This window comes from Drosophila sechellia, chromosome 3L (assembly GCF_004382195.2).
Source record: "Drosophila sechellia strain sech25 chromosome 3L, ASM438219v1, whole genome shotgun sequence".
NCBI lineage: Eukaryota > Metazoa > Arthropoda > Insecta > Diptera > Drosophilidae > Drosophila > Drosophila sechellia.
The window spans coordinates 21,747,587-21,774,051 of NC_045951.1; the positions used below are offsets into that span (position 1 = coordinate 21,747,587).

A 26,465-nucleotide genomic window follows, 5' to 3' on the forward strand; every position below is an offset into this window, starting at 1 on the left:
CAGCATATTAATGTGGGCTACTCGATTGGGTTATATAAGCACTTTATTCGAAGTCGTACGAGTATAAAAATGCAGAGTCTAGAATACATTAGGGTATGTTTAACAGTTTTAAAGTATGTTAGATTAGCATAGTGATCGACAATCGATCGGCGGATAAACTACATAAGCATTATTTGGAATACACAGAGGGCGCAGATCGCCTCCATTTAGAGTGCCAGCCCTAGGATCTGTTCCTGCTTGTATACGCCATGGTACGCGTTGCGTATGAGCACGTAGGGAAAGCAGGACTCAAGCAGATCCATTGTGAGGAAGGGCGATTGCTTGACGATTTCGTCGAGCAGCAAATAGATAGACTCTCGGTTCCTTGTCGCCTCCTTGTCGGACTCCTGGCCCAAGCGCAGTAGGGAAGAACTGGCCAGAGCAAGGAACTCCTTCATGCGGTCCTCCATGTCACTTTGCCCGCAGATGGTAAACAGGGCCCCGAAGATGTTATTAATGGCCGCCGCCATGCAGTGCGTGTTATTTGAGTGGCCATCAATTGTGGCTCTGTAGAAGGAATTTTCGTTACGGGCCAGTTTTGGTATAGACACTGCCACAAAGACCATCAATAGACAGGCGGTGAGGTGCTCACCCTCGTCGAACTCTGGCTTTTTTGATTTAAGTGTAGTTGCTAGTGTGGGGTCTACCTTGCACAGCAGCCCCGCTGCTGAGGCCATCTCGGAAGCAACCCGAATCTGGTCGCCTCCGGGCAAATGTTCCTGAAAGTCCTTCACTGAGCTAAGCAGGAAGGGTATACGCTTGTCCAGCACATCAACGAGGGCCTCATGCACCAGGTTGCGGAAACAAATAATCACCCCAATGATCGTCATGCGTTGCAGCACGCGGTCCACGTCCTGTAAACGCTTAAATTGCTCCTTCATCACTTCAGGTTTGTCAAAACTGGTGCGCAGTGTAATGAGCACTTCCTTGTTGGTGTTCACCAGCGACTTCAACTCTTGCACCTGGTTTGCTATGTGCCACATAAGTGTTTCGTTCAATGTTTTGATACCGTAAGGTCCCACAAGTTCTGCAAGTGCTCGCAGCTCGTTGAGATCAGAGAATTCCTGCGGGTTAAATGGTACCCAGCCCTCGGGCGAAATGGGCACAAAAGCCTTTTGGTTAATGGAGAACACAATGTTGCCAGCGGAGACACGCCTTAGCAGAACCTCACTGTACCAGGTGTTGTACAAAGCGGCAATGGTTTTCTCGCCATGAGAGTCCAAAGCCTGTGTTTGCTGCAACAGGCAGTTGTTGAAGACTCGTGTTATGTCAATGTGCACGTAGTTCTCTACTGTCTGCAGGACGTTCATGTAGGCTCGAACGCTGGCCAGCAGCTCCGAGGGCTTGGCTATCTCCATTGTCTCCTGGTTGAACATCACCATGCCAACAAGATCCCGGGAAAAGCGGTGTTCCAGGTTCTGACAGAGATACTCGCGAGGAGCAAAAGCAAACTCCCAAACGTTGACCGTGGGGCAATAATTGATAGCAAAGCAAAGCTCCGTCAGGGCCATGTGCAGCTTGTCCATCGTCGTCAGATCCTCTCGTGTCTTTCTGTACGACTCGTCTCCGGGCTTTCGTATGTCGTCAAAATGCTTAGACTTCGATTTGTCCTTCTTCTTGCGAGCAGATTGTACGGAAAGAATCTTAGCACAGTGCTTTGGCAACAGAGCGTCTGCCATGGTGCACTGCTCATCGCAAATTGTGGTTATAATGTTTTTAGCCTCCTTGGCCATTTCCTCAAGAAATATATTTACCACGCTCAGAGACCTCTCACGTATATGGTGTCGCTCTTCCGGACACATTTCGTGAGTACAATTTTGGAAGTGGCTGCAGATCAAGGGAAAGGCTATGATGTAGCGGTTCTGCGCGGGAAACTCCAAGCACATGTGGAATTGGTCGTCAAACATTTTGTTATAGAAACAGAAGATACTAAGATCCGAGGTTTCTACTAGTATTTCGTCCAAGTTATCTACCACCCTAGTGTGGAAAACCATTGAATCCAGAAGACGGGCCAGATCTGCATGCTCTGCGATCCTAAGTGCAGCCTTTCCCACACTCATGTACGTTTGGAGGCGGAACCAGTCCAAGCGGAATGGTCGGAAATAGAAGAGTTCGTTGTCTTCCACCTGCTTAACTGTCAGGGCTGCGGCCGTGTTGTAGAGCGAACTGAAGATTATGCTTTCATCTTCCGGGCACATTTGGAGACTTTGCATTCTAATGTTAAGATCCGTGGCATCGAATCCGGACAAGTATTGCACGTAATATCGCTGCATTACCTGGCTGTATTTACGCACCAGAGCGCGGAGTTCCTCCATGTGGAATAAGAGCTCCGGCAGCTGTCGGTCTACAAGATCTTCATTGCTCTTTCCTATAAATTTAAAATAGTTACGGTGCACGAATTTTAATTTAATCGTAAAGAAATCAATAACTTACCTTTATTTTTGAGAAGAGGTGGGTTGTCATTATGCCTGAGGAGCCATAGGATCTCATCGCGCGCAAGACAAAGACCGATGAAAATGAAGATTGCCTTAGGTCCCAGGAGGCCTGGTTGGTCGGTCATAATAAGAGCTAGCTCCTTCAAGGCTGTTCGCAGAAACTTGCGCCGCTCCCGATGCATTAAAGCAGCTTTTTGAACAGCCGTGTTGTATGATTCCTTTACTTCTCCGATCCGCTTGCTGTAGCCTTTAATTCCGTCGAAAGTAGCCTGAATGTATTGGTGAATTTGCAGGACCTCGTCGCGGAACAAGGCCACAACCCAGCTTGACTCCAGGGCGGAGAGCCAGATTTTGTTGACTTCCGGGTACTGTCCGAGCATTTGATGGTTCAGAAGCAAGCCAAAGATTATCCAGCGGTCCATTGCCTCCAGGGATATGTACTCGCAGGACATGGTGTCAGTGCGGACGGCCTTGAGAAGAATGGCCGGATTGCCTACCAGACTCAACTTTTGCATTTCCCTCCACTTGTCTGCTGGCAGGTTTCGCAGTGCATAGATGGAGGTCAGCGACCGCAACGCACTGGTTAGCAAGCGCTGGTGGGGAATGAATTCCTCGGCCAACTTTTTTAAGGGGACCTCGTAGTCCAGAATCATCTGCCCCAACCGGGGGAAGCCCGTGTCCGCCTGATTGTTTTGCAGCTCGTAGGCGGCATTGTACAAGCCCAGAACTGCCTTGCGGTCCTCGACCCTAGACAAAACAATCATCAAGGAAACGTAGGTCACTACCAAGTCCAGATAGTATTTGGTTAGCTCGAAATTCAATGTGATGTCCAGGTGAATCTGGCAGGCGTCCATCGTGGTGAGCAGTTCGCAGACATTGTCCTTGAAATCAAGTAGGTCCACGAATGTGTGGTAATACAGGGACAGCGACTTTATAATCTCCGCTTTGATGTTTACAATGGCATTGAGCCCTTTGACGTCGATGTTGGGGAACCGCTTCACGATAAACTTGATGCTCGACTCCAACGACTTCTCGGAGAGGAAGCCTGGCTTCGACTTGGTGTCGCCGCATGCCTTCTTGATGTTGTATATCCGCGTAAGAATGCCTAGGCCGCGGTCATTCAATATGATTAGTTTCTCAGCTATCTTCTGCTGGTTCGGAAAAATTGGGCGTGCCATATCCGATGACTGTTGGCGACGTCGGCTGGCTGAAGGCGGGTTTCCGTTGGAGCACCGAACACAGGTGTGCGCTTGCGAGACGAATTTGCAGGTGACAAGTGCTAATCTGCCCGGTAGTTATACTTTTTCGATTGTTAAATTGGCCAAAAAGGAGCGACACAAAAGTGTACACATTACTCTTCCTCTTGTTTTCGCGTTAGTGATGACCCATGGGCTGATAGCTAAGATATATCGCTATCGATAACGATAGCTAACATAGCGGATATTTAATTTTTTAACATTTAGTAGAAATAAATCGTTATTTAATAATATTGAAAATCTGTTTTGAAAAATACACGCATTCTTTTATATAAACTATTGATTGTTAAAAAGAAAATATACTATAGTTATATATAACAGATGATCGGTTATATTAAAAATATTAATACCAGTTGGTATTTAGGGTTTTAATTTATTAGAAAATGTATAGTCTTTATTTGCCAATGGCTTCTTGCTCACTAACTTATATATCAGTATTCTATACTTATGGTAAAAATGGCTAACAACTTTATTGAAGTTGTTGAATAACAACTTTTGTTTTCAGTGCTGTCATCAGCTGATTGTAGAGGATGCCGGTCATCGGAACCTACTATCGATATCACGAACCGATGAGCAAAAGAGCGATTAATGAACCACTAGTTCCGTACCATCGGGCACGTTGTGTGCCACGCAAAAACGCAGCAAATAAGTTGGATTTCTGATATAAAAGGTAGGCGAATAAGCGGTGTTACTTTATAAATAATACAACAGTGCACTCCGACAGCAATGGGAAAAAAACTAGAGCGGAACGACGTGTGTCGCGTGCCGGAGAACATCAATTTCCCGGCCGAGGAGGAGAACGTACTGCAAAAGTGGCGAGACGAAAATATCTTTGAAAAGTGCAGCCAGCTGTCGAAGGGAAAGCCCAAGTAAGTGCCGCATACGATTGCATCAGCCGATCGCCAAAATGTGTGCTTATTTTCCACCACCCAGATATACGTTCTACGATGGACCGCCCTTTGCAACCGGGCTGCCCCACTACGGACACATCCTTGCTGGCACCATCAAGGACATCGTCACACGGTACGCATACCAGCAGGGATACCATGTGGACCGTCGCTTCGGCTGGGATTGCCACGGACTGCCCGTGGAGTTCGAGATTGACAAGCTGCTGAACATCAAGGGTCCCGAGGATGTGGCCAAGATGGGAATCGCCGCCTACAATGCAGAGTGCCGGAAGATTGTCATGCGTTACGCAGATGAGTGGGAGAATGTGGTGACTCGCGTGGGTCGCTGGATCGACTTTAAGAACGATTACAAGACGTTGTACCCATGGTACATGGAGTCCATTTGGTGGATCTTCAAGCAGCTGTTCGACAAGGGTCTGGTCTACCAGGGCGTTAAGGTGATGCCCTATTCCACCGCCTGTACAACGTCCCTTTCGAACTTTGAGGCCAACCAAAACTACAAGGAGGTTGTGGACCCTTGCGTAGTCGTTGCACTGGAGGCCGTTTCGCTGCCCAAAACCTTTTTCCTAGTGTGGACCACCACGCCGTGGACACTGCCCTCTAACTTCGCATGCTGTGTTCATCCGACGATGACCTACGTAAAAGTGCGCGACGTAAAGAGCGACCGACTTTTTGTTCTCGCAGAGTCTCGTCTCTCTTATGTGTATAAATCGGAGACGGAGTACGAAGTGAAGGAAAAGTTTGTTGGCAAAACCCTTAAGGACCTTCACTACAAGCCGCTTTTCCCCTACTTTGCAAAGCGCGGAGCTGAGGTGAAAGCTTATCGTGTCCTGGTCGACGAGTACGTGACTGAGGATTCCGGTACGGGTATTGTGCACAATGCTCCCTACTTCGGAGAAGACGATTATCGTGTGTGCCTGGCTGCGGGCCTCATCACAAAGTCCAGTGAGGTCCTCTGTCCAGTGGACGAGGCAGGACGGTTTACTAACGAGGCATGCGATTTCGAGGGCCAATACGTCAAGGATGCCGATAAGCAAATAATGGCCGCGCTGAAGGCACGAGGAAACTTGGTTTCCAGTGGCCAGGTGAAGCATAGCTACCCATTCTGCTGGCGGTCAGACACGCCTCTTATCTATAAGGCGGTTCCTTCCTGGTTTGTGCGCGTCGAGCACATGTCTAAAAACCTGCTTGATTGCAGTTCCCAAACGTACTGGGTGCCGGACTTCGTCAAGGAGAAACGTTTTGGAAACTGGCTGAAAGAGGCCAGAGATTGGGCTGTAAGTTTTGTAAAGGACACTTTTTTGCTTGTTTATTAAATCAAATCTATATATCTAGATCTCCCGCAATCGCTACTGGGGCACACCGATTCCTATCTGGAGGTCGCCTAGCGGGGATGAGACCGTCGTTATCGGCAGTATCAAGCAGTTGGTCGAGCTGTCCGGCGTTCAGGTCGAGGATCTGCATAGAGAAAGTATCGACCACATTGAAATACCATCGGCAGTTCCTGGAAATCCACCGCTGCGTCGCATAGCTCCTGTTTTTGACTGTTGGTTTGAATCAGGTTCAATGCCGTTCGCACAACAGCATTTCCCTTTTGAAAACGAAAAGGACTTTATGAACAATTTTCCGGCTGACTTTATAGCTGAGGGCATCGATCAGACCCGCGGCTGGTTCTACACACTCCTTGTGATTTCGACGGCGCTGTTTAATAAGGCACCATTTAAAAACCTCATTGCAAGTGGGCTGGTCCTAGCTGCTGATGGTCAGAAAATGTCGAAGCGCAAGAAGAACTATCCCGATCCAATGGAGGTGGTCCATAAGTATGGAGCGGATGCTCTCCGTTTGTACCTTATCAATTCGCCCGTCGTTAGGGCCGAGAGTCTGCGTTTTAAGGAAGAAGGTGTGCGCGACATAATCAAAGATGTGTTCCTACCGTGGTACAATGCATACCGATTCTTACTACAAAACATCGTTCGATATGAGAAGGAGGATTTGGCAGGAAATGGGCAATATACTTATGATCGTGAACGCCACTTAAAGAATATGGACAAGGCCTCCGTTATAGATGTGTGGATTTTGTCTTTTAAGGAATCCTTACTCGAGTTCTTCGCCACTGAGATGAAAATGTATCGCCTGTACACTGTCGTACCCCGGCTGACAAAGTTCATCGATCAACTTACCAATTGGTATGTTCTTTAAAATTGAATGATTATAGGTTAGTTAACGCGTGAACAATTCTCTTACAGGTATGTTCGACTCAATCGACGTCGCATCAAGGGTGAATTGGGAGCTGATCAGTGCATTCAATCACTTGACACGCTTTACGATGTTCTATACACAATGGTTAAAATGATGGCTCCTTTCACGCCCTACCTTACGGAGTACATATTCCAGCGCCTGGTATTGTTCCAGCCTGCCGGAACCCTAGAACATGCTGACTCAGTTCATTACCAGATGATGCCGGTCAGTCAGAAAAAATGTATTCGAAACGACATTGAGCGCTCGGTGGCTTTGATGCAATCAGTCGTCGAGCTGGGTCGTGTTATGCGTGATCGAAGAACCTTGCCTGTTAAGTATCCCGTTTCGGAGATCATAGTAATTCACAAGGACTCGCAAGTCCTGCAGGCAATCAAGAGCTTGCAGGACTTTATTCTTAGCGAACTCAATGTTCGAAAACTTACGCTGAGCTCTGATAAGGAGAAATATGGTGTAACACTGAGAGCAGAGCCTGACCACAAGGTTTGTTTATATTGTATTTCTTAGCTATAAAGATAACAAAATTTATTTCTTAATTTTACAGGCGCTAGGACAGCGGCTTAAGGGCAATTTCAAAGCGGTTATGGCTGCTATCAAGGCTCTCAAGGATGATGAAATTCAGAAGCATGTTTCGCAAGGCTACTTTGACATTTTGGATCAAAGAATTGAACTTGATGAAGTTCGCATCATTTACTGCACATCTGAGCAGGTTGGAGGAAACTTTGAGGCCCACAGCGATAATGAGGTTTTGGTACTGTTGGACATGACGCCCAACGAAGAATTACTTGAAGAGGGTTTGGCTCGTGAGGTCATAAATAGAGTGCAGAAACTGAAAAAGAAGGCTCAACTTATACCGACCGATCCCGTTCTTATCTTCCATGACCTAATTGCCGATAACAAAGCTAAGAAGGAGATCCTGGAGGCTCAGGCTCAGCTAACCAAAGTTTTGTTCAACTATGCCAGCATGATCAAAACGGCCATTAAGTCGGAGTTTGCCCCCTATTCATCTGAGCAGGCGTCCAAGAAGCGCTTAATAGCTAGTGAGCTTGTCGATCTTAAAGGAGTGCCCTTAAAGTTGACTATTTGTTCGACTGAGGAATTACAGCTTCCTAATTTGCCTTGGTTAAATATATCCTTGGCAGAAGATCTGGTGCCACGATTTGGAAATAGCAGCAAAGCATCTCTATTTCTGCAGCACAACGTTAGCAAGGAAATTGTTTCACTGCCCACACTTCGCTCCGAGTTGGAACATTTGTTTGGATTGTATGGAGTCAACTTTAATATCTACGTTGTTGATCACCAAAAAAAGACTACTGAACTAAAGTCTATCGATGAAAACCTGAGTGGAAAATTGCTTGTTTTAGCTCGAAGCCAAGATGCACCAAAACTATCAGCAGGCTATGAACTATCCCCCGCTCCATACTCCAAATTCATCAACCAGCCTTCAGGAAATTCTATCTTCACCGAGAATCCCTTGGGACGCGCCTTATGTTAATCTTACGGATTGCTATTGGTATTTAATTGAAAACGAATCGAAACTGAAATACATGTCAACTTTTCAAAAAAGTTGTAAACCTTATGCAGCTTTGTTGATTTTTATCTCTTCCCCGGGCTGTAGTATTTCTTTAATATTGTAGAATTACAAATTGAAAAGTATAGTAATGCATATTAGGTTCTAATATAGAGTGACAGTTATTCATGGGTTTTACTAGTTTCAAGCATTAAAATACTCTTTCTTCGCCAAACCCTTTACCACATCGATCATAACACCATCTCACCTACTGTCTTTTAAAAATCCGAAATTAAATAACACACATTAATTTTTTTTTATATTTTCATTTTTATTGAAATCGCTTTTTACTCGTAATATTATTAGTTATTATATATATTTATATGGATGTTTTATCATGTATGTATATCGGCTTGCCATAATTATTTCTGTGTGTACAATTGTCTTTGTTGTCTGCATTCGATTTGTAATTTATAGCATATACCCTCTGCACTTCTCTCGGTATCCATATATTTTAAAGACAATTTCGTACATTTAATACAATTATTGTTCGCAATTTATGCATGCTCGAACTGCCTCAACGGACTGACTTTAATGTGTCGCCTTTTTCGTTAGTCAGTTAATATGCCTAATCATGATCTCAACTAGTTAAGTAGGTTAAGCTTTTGCCCCATCCTGGAAATGTACAGATCAAAGTATTTGAGAACAGAGGTCCTCGGGTGTGTACGAGATTGAAGCACAGTCGAGCTCGACAACGGCAACCGCTTGGTATCTATATATTTTCCTTGTTTTCAGTCACAATTTTTCGCATTGCAGTTTTCTTTATGCTGATTTCAATTGGTTTGCTTTGTTATATGCTTTTTGGTTAATATAATGCTGCTTAATTTTATTACATACACATTCATATACGGATTTCTGATTTTTACAATTTTCGGTAGCTTGTAACATCTCATTCTGCGTAACGAGCTAAGTACTGAATGTTTTTAGCCCTTTACACAGTGAAAGATTTACAATTCGAGTACACGAATTCAGATAATGATGCATACCTTAGTTTAAATTTGAAGTGTTTATCCATATTTCATTTATAATTTTATTTAATAAAATTACTAACACTTTAGCTAATTACTACGCAGTTATCTTCTGTAATATTCTGTTCTACCCTCACTGAAACAGAATCAATCGCTTACTTTCACTTTAGTTAGGTGCTTATCCTTTTTGTTTTTACGAGCTTTAGTCTAATTCTTAAGCCTAAGTTTAGTTGTATGTATGGGTGTTTATAATACAAGGTGTGTTTTTATGGTTATAGGGGTATGTTTAAGTTCTGTGCAAGTCCTTATGCGCACTATATTTTATACTAGGTAATATTTCAATAGTCAATAGTTTAGTTTCAATTATAAATAGTTCAATAATAATTTTAAACACAAAATACCGACAAAATATAAGCCAAATTTAAGGGAGTACAGAAAATTTAACTTGCTTGTTTGAGTGTTAAAAAAAAAAACAGTAATTAAAAGAAACTAAACCCTATGACATTCCCGGGTGGGATCATTACAAAAACATTATTGCTTTTACAATTAACATGGCAAACGGTAAGAACTAAATATTGCAGCATAAAAACTAATCGTAAGAGACTATGTTTAAAAAATGAGTAAAGTACATGCGTTTGCTATTACTTTCGGTTCGATTTGAGTTAATTCAAGTTTTTCTTCGTTACACTTCAAGTTGTCAAATGAAATGTTTAGAAATATATATCACAATTTGTAAAAAGTTTTTAATGCGTTTTCCTTTGAATAAATTCAACAGTTAACATTATAAAATGAGTGAAAAGAGTCGTTAGAGTATTGTATTGCATTGAAAGGGGACTGATAAAAATTCCTTTTGATTCTTGGCTATCCAAATTAGGTAGACGCGTCTATTGAATTTAAATTCGAGCATTCGGCTTAGAGACCTATTCCGCTAAAAATAGTGTTAGATTAAAGGATGCGCGCTCTTTCGTCAGTAGAGGCTTGAAAAGTATTCGTTCGTATATACACAGAGCAATGAAGGAGTAGGTTAAGCAGCGATCAACATTCCTGTTGCCATTTGAGAGTGGGCTGTGTTGGAGTGGGCCAGGTGTGGACCAAAGACTAGGGAGCTACTATGCAGAACTTCAATCTTTTTACATTTATTCATTTCGTAGTTTAACATCTGTACTTATCGTATGCATATTTTGCTGTGTAATACTCATCGTTTGACATCGTAATGCAACTGCCTTGTTTGTGGCCCGGTTTGTCCTAACTCCAATTTCCGAAACAGGCGAGATCATTCCGCCGTTCGTATTGGTTCGATCTATGCACTCTTGTCTCGACCTAAATTGGTAATGGACCAATCTAAATAATACGCACCGTGGCGTAAAATGCCATTGCAAGCGGGTTGCCCGTGGGGACACTGATTCTGATTTAAAAAATTACATTAAACATTACACACATGGACTAAACATACGCCTACTGTTAGCCTAAACTCAACATCAACATACATATTTCTGTTCCAGTGTACACATAAGAAGTTTCTTCGGTTATTCGAGGGTTGCGTTGTGGCTAATACTAAACTTTAAGCATGATTAAAGTTTATATTAATTAGTGTGTTCAATGCTTGATGCTTGTCCTTTGTTTTTTTTTTTTTTATGTCTTATTTTGTGTTGTGTCATCGAGAGTTGTGCTGTTGTTTTTCTTGTGGTCGCTGTTGCGCATTTCACCTAATTACAAAATCTGCTCGTCCAGTGCCTCACTGCTGTCCCTTGGCTCCTTTTTGCCCACGGCAATTAGGTAGTCCTCCTGGTCACCGTATTCTTCGTCGGTCATGTCACTCTCCTCTGGCTCCGCCTCCGCCACCAGCTTCTCTCTATACGCCTCCACTCACGCACTCAGCTCGCCGAACTTGAGCTGGCGGCGGTTGGAGGCACTCCGATGGCTGCTACCGGTCTTGCGTCGCTTCCGCTTCGCGTCCCGCTGGAAAGCCACGTTACCGGGGTCGTCGGCCAGCTGCGGATACTTGTGTATGCTGTGGATATCGATTCCGTTCCAGCCGTCGACGTCACCGTGCTGGACGAGCTCTTCTTTCTCCTCCTCGGTCCAGTCGCCACGCCCTTGGAAGCCGGCAGCCACCAGCTGCTTCTCCAACTCCCAAGCCCGCTCCACTGCCCGCTTGTGAGCATGCTTTAGGATGCGGTGTCGCTCCTGCTCTGGATCAACGCCATATTTGATAATGACAACGGCGTCGGGGCCATGAAGTCGCAGCTCCTTAGCGGCGCTACCTCCGTGGTCGCTGATTTCATGTGTTGATATGTTGAACATGCCGCCAAGGCGACGCAGCTCCTCGTTGTCATCGCGCAGTTTCAGGACATTATCCTTTACGAAGTAAAATACGTCTTGGTCGTGGATGCTGAAGTGCAGGTCAAGGAAGTATGAGTTGTTGAACACGCTGCTCACTACGTCCTGCACCACGCTGTTTGATCCGTCGACCACGCTAACCAATGCCCGTCCGCCGATTCTCGAGAGGAGTACACCTTCGCCGAACACACCGCGCCGGTAGCTGACACGCGGCAGCAAGTTGCGCATCTTTGGCTCCATTTTCAGCAGCGGCTTGGGCACAAAGTCAAAGTCACTGAACTTCTCGCTTGTTTTTTCCACGATACACTCCAGGCCGGAGATGACGCCAAAGTCAGGGGCCAACGTGTTTGACTTGATGGAGGCCTGCGGCGTATACTGGGCCAGCTTGGTGTAGCGGCTGCTTTGCATGTTGTTCAAGTCGTAGCCGAATAACTGGAGCCAGGAATCCAGATCGATCATATAGTTTTGGGGTTTGTTCGGGTTGATGGGGTCGTTGTTGTGGTAGCGGTAGATAAACACATCCGTCGGGTGTGACATCTCCGTGGCGAGCGTCTCCCACAGCGGAGTCATCCATTGACCTACGTGCGGGTCGTACTGCCGCTGCTCGGTGTACACCAGCTTGGTGTGTGGGTCGATCAGTCCGCCGTGGAAGTCGATGGGCACAAAGAACTCCGGCTTAGTGTCCTTAATGATTCGGCCGAAGGGCGTTCGCTTCATTTCCTTGACAATGCTGCCATTCTGATCAAAGAAGGCTAGTGGCGAGCCGTTCTGGTCGGTGGCAACGTAGTAGCGCTGGTCCTCATGCTCCAGAGCGATTAGCATGTCGCGGTCATCGTAGAACAGCTTCATGGTGCGGCTGATCTTGGGGAAGTGAACGTGGGTCACGAGGTGAGGAGTGCGAGGATTGGCGTAGTAGTACTGCGTGGTGTTACCCTTGTTGTCATGCCACGCCACCAGGCGGCTGCGGTCGTCGTAGTAGTACCAGCTCTGGAAACGTTCCCTTTCGAACGAATGAATCAGTTGTCCGCGGTTGTTATACCGGTACTTCTGCTCACCGCGCTTCACAACGAAGCCGCGGGCATCGTAGTTGTTGAACTCCACATCGCCTACCTTGATCACCCGGTCTCCGATGTCGTAGCCCAGGTTGAACTTCTCACCCTGGTCAACCACGCCAACAGTGTTGCCGTTCTCGTCGAACAGATACTTCCAGTTGTTGGTGCCCAGGACCTCAACAACATGGCCGTCGGCATTGTAGTTAATCTTGTCAAAGGCCGTCGATCTACCGAAGGTCGTCTTTTGCGACTTGATACGGTTGCGAAGATCGTAGTCCAACTCCAGGCGGAACACATCAATGTTCTTCACGTTCATCAGCACGCTCTTAACCCGTCCATGCTGGTCGTAGTCCACAATGGCGAAGAATTGTTTGGCTGAGTCCTGTATGACTGTTCGGTTAAAAGCGTTGCGCGTGATCTTCAGGTCCTGCACGACCTCCAGTTGACCCAAGTTTTGGCTGTACTTGTACCGCGTGGTTGGTAATTCCTTATCGTCGATGGCCATCTCGATGCCGCTGAGTCGGGCGTTTCCGTCGTAGGCGTACTTGTAGTGCGCCGAGGCCAGCGAGTTCTTGGAGCCGAAGCGCAACTTCTCGTCCTTCAGGATACCGGCATGGTATTTAAACTCTCGGCGCAACTCGAAGCCCGGCTCCTGCACCTCCACAGACTTCACCAGGCTAGTTGTATCCTGGTAGGTATAGTGGGTGCTGGACAATCCTGCGAGTATGGTCTCCAGTCGTCCGGCAGTGTCATGTACGAAAGCCACCTGCAAAAATAAAAAAAGTTGTATTTCTATTCGGCAAAGATTCCGACAACGACTGCAGAACAATATTTTGTTCTTGAAGGCTAATAGCTGACTACAAAAATCTTTAAGTCTGATTTACTTACCTTGCCAGATTGGTGCGGGTGGATCTTGGCCAAGATCTGTCCTTCGTCGTTATATAGAATCTCGAAGGGGTGTCGGTTGATTGGTGAATAGTATTGGTACTTAAAGAAGCCAAGAGAAGTTTGCAGGGAGAATGCGTGAATGTGGCCACGAGGGGTCGTCAGGCTCTGGAGGGCACCTGCATCATCGTACTGCAGGAGATAATCAGAGCGTCTAGGCGTAGTCACCTTCAGCGGTAACGAGCCAAACATGTCCTTGAATGCGTAGACCATTGTTGAGCCATCGCCGTACTTGATCTCGTTCAGACGGCCATTGCGATCGAAAGAGTAGGCCTCTTGCAGGACACCCCACTTCCAACTGACCAGACGTCCGAATCGATCGTACTCCAAGTCCACGTCGGCGTAGTCGCCGGACTGCGGTCGGAAGCTGATGGGGCGGGAAGTGCGATCGTAGGTCACGTTAAGCAGCTCCTGCTTGTCGTCTACCATAACGACCACCGACTGGGTTTCGCGGTCGTACTCCAAGGTCAGCACGTTGTCTCCGTTTACGCGCAGCTTACGTCCAACTTCGGTTACGGGACGTGGCGGTCCCTTGCTCTGTTTTCCCGCTTGCAGCGGCTGCTGGCGACGTACAAAGTAGCGCCACTCAAACCTGTTGGCCAAGTCACCAGCAATTTCGGTGCGTTGCTTAGCCGGGACCGGGTAGCTCTCGCCCAGCAGTGGACTTTGTTCTGCCAGAATGGTGTAAGGTGCCACCTCCATCTGGAGATTGTGGCCCCATGGAGTGATGCTTGTGGTGGAGCCGTCCATGTCAACGGTGGTACGCGACTCGGCAGCTCCGTTGCGCACAATAACGGTGGCACCTTGGATCAGCAGAGACATTTCCTTTTGGGCGTTCTCCGAAACCTTCACCTGGGCTCCCTTCACGCTCAGGTCGAAGCTGAGCTCGATGACACGACCGGTGGGAGTCACTGCGGAAGTGAGGCGACCAAACTCATCGTAGTTGTACACGTAGGATCGTCCGGTGGAGTCCAGCTTAGTTCGCAGCAGACCGGTGGGGCCGTGATATTCGTAGGTCACATTGTAGTTGTCTGGAGTGCTCAGCTCGTGCAGCATTTTCATCCTGGTCATGCGCAGGCGGCACTTTTGACCCTTCGTGTTCTCGATGGAATTGACCTGAGAGGTGTAATCTCGAAGCAGGAACACTTTGTTGCCAGCCGCGTCTGTTACGGTGCTTAGTTTTCCGTTGGAGGTATTTACGTTGTAGGTAAACACGTAGGTCGTCTCTCCGGTCAAGATGTTGCGTGTGGACACGTGCTGTCCGAATCGGTTGAAAATGTATATCTCCTGCATGTCAGGTGCGTAGATCTCGTATTCGCGCGACGGACTTGCCTCTGGGATGCTCGACATAACGGATCGGATACGGTAGTTGGCCTGGTCCGCGATGTGTACATGGCTATCGGGTGTGACAGCCAGGGCGGCGATCGTGTTGAACTTGGCACTGGTGGCCAGGTAGTGTTCCGCCTCGAAGCAGTCGCATCCCCGCTCCAGGCAATTGCACTTGGATTCGGCACCAGCAAACGGAGCGATCCTTCCGTCCGTGCCGATCACGCGCACCCGGTTTATTCGTTGCGAGTCGCTTTCTGCCACGTAAAGCTCACCGAGTGGACCGAACGCGATAGACTGCGGCATCACCAGGGTGGCGTGGGTAGCCAGATCCGTATCGTAGGCAGTGGAGGCTGTGGCGCAATGTAGAGGCCGGCCGGAGATGACGCGCACACGACCGTCTGGTGTCATGCGCAGGATCATGTGGTCGTCGATTATGTGCAACGTGTTGTCCATCGGGGAGACTGCCAGCTCAGTGGGCCAGCGAAGATGCATCTCCTCCAGTTTCAGGGTTCCCTCGCAGGGAATTGGTTTCCAGTGGGATTTGTGCATGTGGTTGCCGATCAGAGTGCTTACAATTCCATCTCGGTCCACCATACGGATATTAGTTCCGTCTGCAAAGTACAAGATGTTGTCGCTCGAAATCGCAATGCCTTTCGGATAAGCCAATTTGGCATCCTTGGCCAGTGCCCCATCGCCGCAGTGCGCTTCGTCACCAGGAAGACAGCGCTCCCCGGAGCCCACAACCGCTTCCCAGTTTAGTTCCGGTTGCGAGTAGTCGTTGGTGTCGCGTACCCGAATGATTTGGTGTGATTCTGGATCCGAAACATAAAGAGTTCCGTCGAGCGGGCTGAGGGCCATGTGGTAGCGGTACGAGACACGAGTCGCATTCAGCTTGACAACAGTGCGGATGCTGCCGTCGGTCATGATGCGGCGGATGTAATTGAAATCACCGACGAAAAGGCTGCCGTCAGGAGCGGCGGCTAGGGCGACGGGTGCCAGTAGTCGCTGCTTTGTCGCCAGACCGTCGCAGTCGGGACACTCCAGAGGCCGCTGGTGGCCATCTCCCATTGTGGTCAGGATGATTCGCGGCTTATTGCGCAGATATATGTTTGAGCCGTCGCCCTTTTGCAGAATTCCCTCGTGGAAGTTGTAGCGGTGATGGATGTCCAGGTTCCACCCACCCACTTCCGAGATGGACATGTCGTGACCGCTTAGCTTAGTTGTTTGGATGTCCCACACAATGTCAGTACAGTCGGTGTACTGGTAGCCAACCTTCACCACGGCCGTGGTTACACCGTAGACTCGTTGCCGGTAGATGTTGAGTCGGTTCCAGGCGTACGTGAACTTGATGCCCGGATCTGCTTCGAATATTCGTTCAAACAGTATTCCCTCGATTGTTATCCGGAGATGGATTAGATGTAGCGATGTCGGAATCACATCCGGAGTTAACTGCAGCTTAATAGTGGACAGGTAGCCGGCAGCACGCGATGAGTGGTAAACCAGGTTGAGGCCTGTACCCGGGATCTGCAACGACTCCTGAATCACCTGAGATTCAGCCAGAATGGCGCTGCGATCGGGACAGGCTCCCTGGAATCCGTGCTTCCACGAAGCCAGCACCACGGGCTTCATCAGGTCGTAGTCGTGTGCAAAGCATGTGTGTGTCGTAGTTACGGCCAATCCCTTTTCCTCGGACATACTCATGACGACCAAGTCAATGATGACCACTTCGTTCCATGGAACTTGCACGATGCGCGACTGCGGTCGGAAAGGTGCGCGTCCGAACTGCAGCGTCACGGCTCCACCACCGTTAACCATTAGGTCGAACCATCCATCGTCTCGGGTCAGGGTGAAGCCCTCCAGGAGCGTGGTGGTGGACACTCGCACACCCACCAGGCCCATGCCCAGAGATGTAACAACGCGGCCTCTGATCACCGCTGATCGACTGTTAAAAGGACAGAGAACATGTATTAGTCGGGTCTAGCAGGGATTGGGGCTTCTAGTTTATGTCTAGATATAGAGTAGCTAGGCTAGCAAGCAGTCAAACTGAGGATTTGTAACTACTTGAGCAATAAATAAGTACAAATAATAAGAATTCACACGCACAGAACATAATACTCGTTTGAACACATAAAGGTATTACAAGTTGAACAATATATAGTATGTTATTTATGGCTCGTGTTTGTGACCTAGCATTGACCTAAGTACGAGTAGGAGAATGAGTTTTCCATAGCTTAGATTTATTACGTGGTAAACTAAAAACCCAATGTGTATTGGCCTGGTTGTCTGGATAATAAGTTTGGGCAATTAACTTAAAATAAACTACCAACTGAGCTTTAAAGAAACAAGGATAGCTACACTATGAACGAAATGATAATGACAATGGTAACTGTAATTGTAACGGTAATGGTAATGATAATGGTAAAGTTTTCGAAATAAATTGCGAATGGAGCCAAGTTAACGAGACTTAAAGTATACAAAAGTGTACCAAACAACCATTGAGAATCATTAGTAGTATAGTAGAGTAGTAGTTTTAGTAGTATTTTAGTACCGCTTTTCGCTTGCTTACCTTGCATTGAAATAATTCCAAAAAATGCTGTTAGTATATGATTTGTTTTCGTTATCGCGCAACAAAGAGTATGGGCAACAATATCGAGTACCGAGTAACAAGAGCGTTTAGCATTCGTTGTTAATGCAAAGCATTCGGAATTTTTGGACGCGTAGGTGGGTATTATGGTAGTGAGTATGTGCGTAGTTAGTAGTGAGTGGTAGTATCGAGTAGAACAGGAGTAATTTAGTAGTAGGTGGCATGTATTATTTAAAACACGGTTTAGGGAGCGCGTGTGGAGAAGAAAAGAGAGCAGAGAGAAAATAATTGAATTAGCATGGTTGTCTATGGTCTAGTTAGCTAGAATGGGTGTGTTGATATTTGGCGCCCCACCAGATCGTTTGGGGACCCTAAATCTCAGCTCCGTTTCGATCACACCGAAATCGCGACGTCTGGACAACTTAAGTGTAACTAATCTGAATACCTAGGGTGCTTAACCTAATTCTTAAATCAAATGCACTTAACAGCTAACTTAGACTGTTTCTGTCTGGGTTCGATTTAACAAAGGACATATAGGGTTTTATTTACAAGATTTGAATGGGATATTTGGTATGTGGTGTGTTTGGATATGTTTTTATTTGAGGGATTTTTTTTTAGACGAGGGCACGAAAATGAAAAGTAAATATTTAAACATAGAAAATTATTAATTATGCAAACTATTTGATTATTATTTTTTCGGTAGTATATGTTTAGTTACAGTAGTATAACCAACTAGACTCTCAATATTTTACAGTAGACGATTTAAGCTTGTCCGCCAATTTTGGAAAATTTACACAGCCACAGCGGCCTTGATTTCGAATGGTAACTAAAAACTGTCCAGGGCAAACTGGCTACCACGAATCACCTACCTTTCGTTAAAGGTTTCCAGTTTGGCGTAGTTTTGCAGGCTGCTCTCGTCGATGAGGAACTTCATCCGCTCAAAGAAGGAGGCCGTAATAGCTGGCGGCTGCTTTCTGAGCAGCACATCAATGGGCTTCGGAGCTGAAACACATAGTTGGGAGGTCTTGCATACGTGGCTGGCACAGCACTCGGGATCCTCGCAATCAACCAAGCCATCTAGGATCGAGAATCGGTATTAGAGAGTTCGCTTATCAACTCGCCGAATGTGCTACTCACCCTTGTCGTTGTCCTTGCTGTCGCCACAGTTCAACTCCAGTGCAATCCCGCAGTCCGGCCCGTCCCAGCCCTCGTAGCAGCGGCACTCCCATTGACCCTCGCCGCTTACACGGCACTGGCCATGCCCGGCGCAGCTATTGGGACAGCCCTCGATGGTGCAGTGCTTTCCGTTCCATCCAGTAACGCACAGACAAGTACCATTCTTGCACTGGCCATGCTCGTTACAGCGGACGTCGCACAACCGGGTGTTGCAATACTCGCCACCCCACTCCGGGTCGCATGCACAAGCGTCACCTTCACAACGTCCGTGCTGACCGCAGTCCAAGTCGCACAGCTCCTTGGAACAGTCGTCCCCACTCCATTTTGCCTCGCAGGTACAGGTCTGTGTGTCCAGGTCGAAGGTGCCGTGGCCGGAACAGTCGGGGAGACACTGCAGCGCATCCTGGTCCATGGTAGCGCAATCAGGTCCCTTCCAGCCCTTCTTGCAGATGCAAGTGCCATCGGCGCAGAATCCGTGGCCTGAGCAGTTCGGATGTGGGCAGTCCACTGGGAGAAAAAGCGAAAGAGTGTTAGAAAGAGTCGGGATGGGACAGAGCAAGCTGGATTTGGAAAAAGGATCTTATATCATGGCGCTACCTTCTTCGCAGAATTTGCCCTTGTAGCCGCGCATGCACTGGCATTTTCCACTGACACAGTGGCCGTGCCCACTGCAGTCGGCCACCTCGCACTCGTCGTGACGCAGGGAGCACTCCTTGCCCTTCCAACCCGGGTTACAGATGCACTCCCCATTGGTGTACTCGCCATGTTGGGAGCACAGTACGGGGCACACGCTCTCGCTGCAGTCGTCGCCCCCGAAGCCGGGGTTGCACTGGCAGTGTCCCAGCAGGCACTGACCGTTGCCGGAGCAGCCGTTGGGACAGTTTTGGGTCATGTCCTCGGCTACGGCCGCGTAGAAGGTCAGTTCCTGCACGTCCCCGTCGTCGTTGTAGAGCGAGACGAACCAGTGCCCCGGCTCCATATAGCGTGTCACCTCCCGCGTTATCGACAGCTGCTCAAAATTAGGCCAAGCGAGCGATCGAGCGAGTGATTGGTGCAGTGGGTGATGAATGAGACGGTGGTGCATGAAAAAATGACTTGAGTTAGTAACGATCAGGAAAGGGCCACTTGGATGCAGGCTACTTACGTGAGCGGCCCGGGCCGTTCGTGTGCTGGCACTAAATCCGCTGAGCACTTCCTTAAAGTGGTACTGCGTGTGGGTGGGCAGGGCGTTGCGTCGGCCGTACACACCGATGGAGGCGCCCCTCGGAATCGTGTAGTCGAACTTAACGTAGGCAGGTTCCGACTGGTAAAACTGCATGTTCCAGTAGCTGTACGGCTGGATCTCCTTGGTCAGCTTCTGGCCGAGAGTAATCTGGCCAAAGGTGGTGCCGTCCGGTGGAAAACTGCGTGCAGGGAATGTTCGGGCTCCTGATTCGACAGCGGCGGCAAAGCGATGGCAATGTTTTCGAGAGTGCAATGAGGGGATGATAGAGATACAAAGAGGATTAGATTCTGGTTAGTCATTGATTATGTATATTGTGATTCGCTAGTGCTACACGATTTTATACAGGACTTAGTCTATCCTAGTCGCGAGTCCCCCCAATGGAGTTTTCCCTGCTGGGTTAGTAAATGGAAACACGAATAATATACAGAATCAAGCCAGGCTGCTGCTGGATGCTGATGTGATGCCAATACAATATTTGATGCTTTGGGATAATTTGTACAGATGAGGACTTATGAGAAATTAACTGGTTTAGTTACATAGACTAGGAGTTAACGGGCTGTACAGCGCTCAGTAGGGTTATTCAATCGCTGGTTAGAAAAGCGGAGGTTAGCAACAAATGCATTGTGCACAATTCACCTTCCAGTATCAGTACTGGCATCACATCAGGGCATGCAAACGGTACACCACCAGCACCAACAGTGGGTTCAGTATAGGCGGCAATGTGGTTATCGATCTCAGTGCTAGGGAGGTTAGTAGCGGTGCTTGAAGAAGCTGTTAGCTCCTCATCTCTAACCCCGTCATCTTCATCCTTCTCCTCGCTATGGAAGGGGTTAATAGGTGTCGAGATCGTGCTCGTCGAAACAGTGTGAGCTGGTGGGGCAGAGTCGATGTCAACGGTGTCATCCAGATATATGGGCGCCGGAGGCGGTAGGCAACTGCACGGGCAGTCAGGCATGCGCGGTGGTGGCTCCGGAACACAACTGTCTGCCTGGGCATTCGGTTTCTCATGCGTCAGGACCTCCTTGATGAAGTGGGGTCCTCCGCCCGTGGGCACTTCCACGTGCAAGGTGTAAACTGAGTCACTGCCCTCGTCTGTGGCTATAGTCAGGTTGAGGAATATGCGTTTGCCCGGCAGATCAACACGCTCACTCACATACGGTTTAAGGGGCTCTAGTTGGGGTGGTTTTTCGTCGTCACCTTGCTGATGGTCTTTCAGTACCTCGTTTTGACTTCTATGTACATGCTGAGATGGTTGATTCTTTGATGGCATATTTTCCTTATCTGCCGTCTTGTAAATCTCCTCCTCATGGGAGATCGGCAATCCATCTAGTTTGACTATATCGATATCCTCATAGTGCGAAGCATCGTTCATCATCAGATCCGATTCAGATTGATGTGTTGGTAGTGAAGCTTTTCCATTTTGCTGACTATCCTTACCTTGATACCAAAAAGTGAATGAGTAATAGGCACAAGTGGAATAGAATTGGGAATTAGGCTCAAGAAACATTATAATTATGCTTTCATTTAGGCCTATGCGCGGATGGCAGAATATTTAAAAATATATATACAAATAGAAATTTAATTTATTAAGTCATTATCAATAAAAGTCCCTAGGGTGAAAGCATTAATTCTACGTTTCTTGAGCCTTAACTCAATCGCAACTCTATACCACTGGCGGGGCTCGACTTCCAGTCGATGCCGGCTTGATTTATACCTTGTGGAGGTGTGCCCGGCGAGGTCGCCTCCTTGCTGTCTACCTCATAGTTGTCAGCTAAATCACGCTCATTATTGATATCATCAGTGGCAGGTTTCTCCGTCTGCAAGCCCCCAGCATCGGTCCCTTTGATTTGAAAATCATGTTCAATGGCAGGCTGGTGCGAGACGGCGGCGAAAGAGCTTTGAGCTGGCTCGGGTGGGGGGGTGTTGATTTCAACAATGTCATCGGTGTCACTCCTTACAGTCGTCTCCGGCGTTGGGCCTGAGCTGCTGTTGTCACTTTGATTATCGTCATCAATAACAGCAGGCAATGTGCTGGTCTCCGACTCCGTCGTCAGCTCCGTTGCCATCCCGATCGCTTCGTGGCGCTCCAGCTTCTGCTCATCATCCACCTCCTCCTCCTCCTCCTCCTCGTGCTTAATGTGCTCCGCTTCCACCGTTCCGTGGTCATATTTCCTCCTCTTGTTGACCAGTGTTTTAGCAGCGCTGCGTAAATTGCTGTTTAATGATTTGCCAAATTGTTGCCCCGTCTTGGTTCTACGGATGGGCGAAGGGGTGGTCTCCGGCTCAACTTCGTCTTCATAGACATAGTCGTAGCTGGTGTCCGTGGTGTCCTCGCTCCTTTGGGTACCGTATACTCCATCCATTTGGGGAAAAGTTTTATTGGTACTGCCTTGAACGTCTGTCGGGCTTTTGGCTGGGGTAGTTGCCAAATACTTTTCAGCCGCCTGCTGGTTGAGGCTTTCGCTTGTAATTAAGTCACTGAAAGTTCCATCTGTAGCCACATCATCTTCGTCCTGCTCCTCGATTAAGCTTCGGCGATGTCGGGTTCTTCTTTCTCCTGCCCCACGGACTGACAGCCGCGTTGACATCGCTCTTCCTACAGGTAAACAAAGCGAACGAATCGAATGGAATCGAAACTTGGTGCTTTAGGAGAGCCCTTGTGGTTAGAACGCTCCTTTGAAAGCCACCCCTAGTCACTTGGCTTTTTAAATTAAGCGTTAAATGGGTTTTTAATTCAATCGTAGCAGTCCAGCTCTTAGTCGGTTAAAGAGGTCCTAGGTTACAGGCTGAAGAGCGCTCGGAAATGAGAAGGCCGAACTGTGTGACACTAAAAACTTTCGACTGTCTTATTCTAGCTGCTGCCTTCTCAGCTGCCTTGCTGTCAATTCAAAAAAGTAATTAATGCAATATTTTAGCCCGACAAATCCCAAAGAACGCGCTCAAGTTGAACTTTAATTGAAAGAAATGGGAAGGCGTTTCGAGGAATAATGAAAACGGCATTCGCATAATCCCCATTCGGCGTAGGCGTCTGTCTGTCTGTCAGGCGCAAACTTCGGTCTAAAAAATCCTACAAAAACAATAAACTTTTGTCTCCGCCGGAGGGCGCTAAGCGCTAAATACTCCGACGTCTTGGCTTTCTCTCAATCGTTCTCTCTCAGCTTGCCTCTTGGTAGCTGGCTGGCAAAACTTGCGAAAACTCATTTAAAAATAATTAAAAGTTGTGCATAATTACCTCCATTATTGGCATTCGCCAGGGACGAGGACAGCGAAGGCGTTAGCGAGGATTGGGAGGAAGACGTGGCCGCCGAGGACGTGGCCTCCGCGGAGGCCGACGTCGACTGCAGTCCTTGGGCGGTGCCGCTGTTCGAGGTGGCCGTCGTCACAGTGGCCGCCGATGATCCACCGCCGGATCCCACGCCTGTGGCTCCGAGTCCCGATTGTCCCTGGGCCAGTCCGATTCCTTGTCCGTTCTTCGCTCGCACCGATGAGTTGTGCAGCTTGGAGAGGTCAGTGTTCGTGCTCTTGGCAGCCGTGACCTCAGAGGCCTCGTTGCCGACTAGAACGGAGCAGGGTGGCGACTGGTTCCATTTTATAACGCCGGTGGTGGTCAGCAGGATTAGCATGACCACGAAGGCGAAGAGCACCGAGATGGATCCTATACCGAACCACGGCGAGGAGCAGCGCGCGACCAGGTCCTTGCGGAAGTTCATCGGCGCCGAGTAGTGGTGTGCGGGCAGTCCGTTCATGACGCTGCGCGGCGGCAGCACAGGACCCATGCAGCCCTGCGTGCTCCGCTCGTAGCCCTTCAGCGTATCCTTCGTGGGTGTGGAGCAGGCCGAGCCGCTCTTGAAGTCGATGGGTGATCCCTTGTTGATGTCTGCAACGGAATGGGATTGGTGAAAGCGAGTTAGTAATCAATTCGGGCATTTGAGCGTGCGATTTTCCATTTAAAAGCGCTTCGAACGTGGAATGGTCACCCACCTCCGCTTCCGGGGGGTGTGGTGGAGAGTCGGGGATGTGGGAGAGCTGGGTCTGTGCAGACCATCCGCACACTATTGTACTTTGCTTATCGCCATTTGGCGCAAATTTCATTTGTATAAAAGGATTTGCACAAGGATAACAAACTGACATTCAACATAACCTCAAACAAACGAGACGACAGACGGAACAAAGCTGAAAAAAGGACGAGCAGCGAATGAATGGATGAAGTAAGCAGCGCAAATGACCAGCGACAATGACGTTGGCAAAACAGGAGCCGGCGGTAGAAATGGTAAAAAAGTGAGGAGAAAGGTTTTCCCGGCAGCCTGGTGATGTGGATCCAGAGGTGGCCAGGGATGGGCTCTGGCGGAATGAAGTGAAGTGAAAAAAGGCAACGCCGCAGGGCGGCCAGTGCGGAGGTGACAGAGGAAGGACCAAAGGACAGCGTAAGTTGAAATCATTTGTTGATGCCATGATGATAATTCGATTATGTGACATGGAGCGGTGGTAACACGGTAGCCGTTTTGAACGTGGTTGATGCTCAACCCCCCACCCCAACTAGGTGACGCCATTTTAGGGCGGCCTTTGTCCAACTGAGACTCAGCCGGTCATCTTCTGGCCCGCTCACTTTCACGCAAGGCTTAGGCAGTCTTTTTTCCAGGTTATGCATGCGGCTATCATTGGCAGACTCCGTGCCACATTCACACATTCACCGGCGACATGTGGCTTAAATGCGAGCGGGTGACAAACGCTCGCTTTCACCAAAAATCGTAATTTCTGGCAAAACGAGCCACGGCAGTCGGGAATCCGCAAGCCCACAAGAGCATAGTTTGTGCTAACCCACAACGGTTTGCCCAGCCCAGCGCAGCCCCGTCTCGTCTCTACTCGTGGCTCCACTTTTGACCCTGTCCCTTCGTGTGTGCCCAATGATAGCGTGAATAATGTCTGCGTCATTTTTTTTGCACATATACACACATTTGTGGAAATGTGCGGATGAGTATTAAAGATGCCCACTAAGCGTATACGGACTGTTAGATTTATTTAATGTCAAGATCCCGCCATATGTGAGCGGGAAAGTGGGGCGGCGGACGGCTGGGAGATGCATAAATGCCCAGGGAGGAGGGAGGAGGGAGGAGGGAGGAGGGAGGAGGGAGGAGGGAGGAGATCCCCAATCCAGTCGCAAAGGTTAAGCCGAGAGTTCTGGGCGAGCCCCAGAGTTGGCTGCCTCGTTAAGGGGGCGTGGCAGGGCGGGCAGTTTTTATGACCGAAACGTGTGGCGAAAGGGATGGCAGCAGTGGCAGTAGTATTTGTGTGTGAATAATTAACGAACGCATAATAGCAGTTAGCAGTAGGAGCCGGGCCAATGACTGATATAAATTCACACAAGTTAATGGGCGCTGGATGCTTTTAAAAAAAGGAGGTGCTCCTGCTCCCCGGAAGCGTTTGGAGGGTGATGCGATGAAAGTGCTGCGGGGTCATTAAACGTAATGGCAGACACGACAAAGTATGCCACGATAAATGGCATCCACCGCCCACACGGGGTCAATTTATCGGCCGAATAGATCACAAATATGTCTGCTTTGGGTCGTTTCTGCCCCGTAAACGACCCAATCACTTCAGCCAGATCTCTCACCCCAGATCCTCTCGAACTTTCAGCCTGATTGCAGCATTCGAGTGAGCTGAATGAGCTCTTCGTCGTGATTGGCTCTAACCCCTTGGAACTTCGAAGTGGTCGGGCTTGTAAACTGCAACTCCTTCTCGGCCAGCTAGCTACACACTTTAATGGGCTGGGACATAAAATTTCGGTTTATTAATTTCATTCCATTTTATTGCATTGACATTTTATGCAAAATGGGGATTAAGCCTGCGGTCGTTTTATGAACCCGAGAGTAAATCGCTTAAATTAAAATAGCACAGCCGCCAGCGAGCGTGGTGGTGAGGTTGGCGATATTTTAGCAGCCCAGTTACATCGAGGACAATAAAAATATAAATAGTGTGGCTAGCGCAGCTGGCAGTAATGGCGATGGCATATAATGTGTTGTGTGTTTCGTTTCTGTTGGTGTCAACCCCTCCAGGCCACAAAAGTACGGCAACAAGCTGGCGCCACCACCCCCGGGAGTGCAACAGAAATGTGATTTATGCTGCGTGCAATTTAACATTTTTAATAATATTAAAATTACAAATTTATACACATCCCCATCGCACTTGTGTGCGCGCTCCAAGGTGTCGCAGACCAATAAACTCCCTAAGTTGTTGGCTGGGCGAAAGCAGGCCAAAAGTGAATGGGGCGAGTGGCTGGCTTGATTTCATTTTAATTGGCTTTCCAGGCGGCTGGTTTTCACCCTACTGGCCTCCTAGTTCCCTCTCAGATGGAAATAGGATGCTCGACCCTAAGATACCCTGT

At 48.1% G+C, this 26,465-nt stretch overlaps 3 protein-coding genes across 8 annotated transcripts in view; 1 reads left to right on the forward strand and 2 right to left on the reverse strand.

Annotated features, from left to right (window-relative positions):
* Positions 1-25: 25 nt before the first annotated feature.
* On the reverse strand, positions 26-3,850 carry LOC6616549 (membrane-associated protein Hem). Its single transcript, XM_002040872.2, has 2 exons — positions 2,473-3,850; positions 26-2,407 (listed from the first exon to the last, which is right to left on the reverse strand). Exons 1-2 carry the CDS (start codon positions 3,650-3,652, stop codon positions 207-209), a joined length of 3,381 nt encoding a protein of 1,126 aa, XP_002040908.1. The 5' UTR covers positions 3,653-3,850; the 3' UTR covers positions 26-206.
* Positions 3,851-4,330: 480 nt separating this feature from the next.
* Positions 4,331-8,473, forward strand: LOC6616550 (isoleucine--tRNA ligase, cytoplasmic). Of its 2 annotated transcripts, XM_032718888.1 has the most exons (6): positions 4,331-4,400; positions 4,455-4,599; positions 4,664-5,915; positions 5,974-6,824; positions 6,885-7,377; positions 7,439-8,389. In XM_032718888.1, exons 2-6 carry the CDS (start codon positions 4,457-4,459, stop codon positions 8,387-8,389), a joined length of 3,690 nt encoding a protein of 1,229 aa, XP_032574779.1. In that variant the 5' UTR covers positions 4,331-4,400; positions 4,455-4,456. The 2 variants fall into 2 exon arrangements, with proteins under 2 accessions (XP_032574779.1, XP_032574780.1); XM_032718889.1 differs by lacking the exon at positions 4,331-4,400 and having other exon boundaries at positions 4,457-4,599; positions 7,439-8,473.
* A 366-nt stretch (positions 8,474-8,839) lies between these two features.
* LOC6616551 (teneurin-m) overlaps positions 8,840-26,465 on the reverse strand; it is a 115,631-nt gene continuing 98,005 nt past the window's right edge. Inside the window, exons 3-12 of one of the 5 annotated variants that reach the window (XM_032718883.1) lie at positions 23,316-23,960; positions 21,798-22,679; positions 20,720-21,520; positions 20,003-20,286; positions 19,456-19,867; positions 18,820-19,365; positions 18,552-18,759; positions 17,665-17,691; positions 13,713-17,040; positions 8,840-13,590 (exon numbers count right to left, since the gene is read on the reverse strand). In XM_032718883.1, coding sequence (XP_032574774.1) covers positions 11,299-13,590; positions 13,713-17,040; positions 17,665-17,691; positions 18,552-18,759; positions 18,820-19,365; positions 19,456-19,867; positions 20,003-20,286; positions 20,720-21,520; positions 21,798-22,679; positions 23,316-23,960 — 9,425 coding nt within the window. In that variant the 3' untranslated portion in view covers positions 8,840-11,298. The remainder of the gene's footprint in view (positions 13,591-13,712; positions 17,041-17,664; positions 17,692-18,551; positions 18,760-18,819; positions 19,366-19,455; positions 19,868-20,002; positions 20,287-20,719; positions 21,521-21,797; positions 22,680-23,315; positions 23,961-26,465) is intronic. The other 4 variants (XM_032718884.1, XM_032718885.1, XM_032718886.1 and 1 more) reach the window with 4 other exon arrangements.

Excerpts from the sequence above, each read along its gene's own strand:
- LOC6616550 (XM_032718888.1), top strand. The coding sequence starts at position 4,457 with ATGGGAAAAAAACTAGAGCGGAACGACGTGTGTCGCGTGCCGGAGAAC. Across the intron at positions 5,916-5,973 it reads AAGAGGCCAGAGATTGGGCT|ATCTCCCGCAATCGCTACTG; the intron begins GTAAGTTTTGTA and ends CTATATATCTAG. Across the intron at positions 7,378-7,438 it reads GAGCAGAGCCTGACCACAAG|GCGCTAGGACAGCGGCTTAA; the intron begins GTTTGTTTATAT and ends TTAATTTTACAG.
- LOC6616549 (XM_002040872.2), bottom strand. The coding sequence starts at position 3,652 with ATGGCACGCCCAATTTTTCCGAACCAGCAGAAGATAGCTGAGAAACTA. Across the intron at positions 2,408-2,472 it reads ACCTCTTCTCAAAAATAAAG|GAAAGAGCAATGAAGATCTT; the intron begins GTAAGTTATTGA and ends TTAAATTTATAG.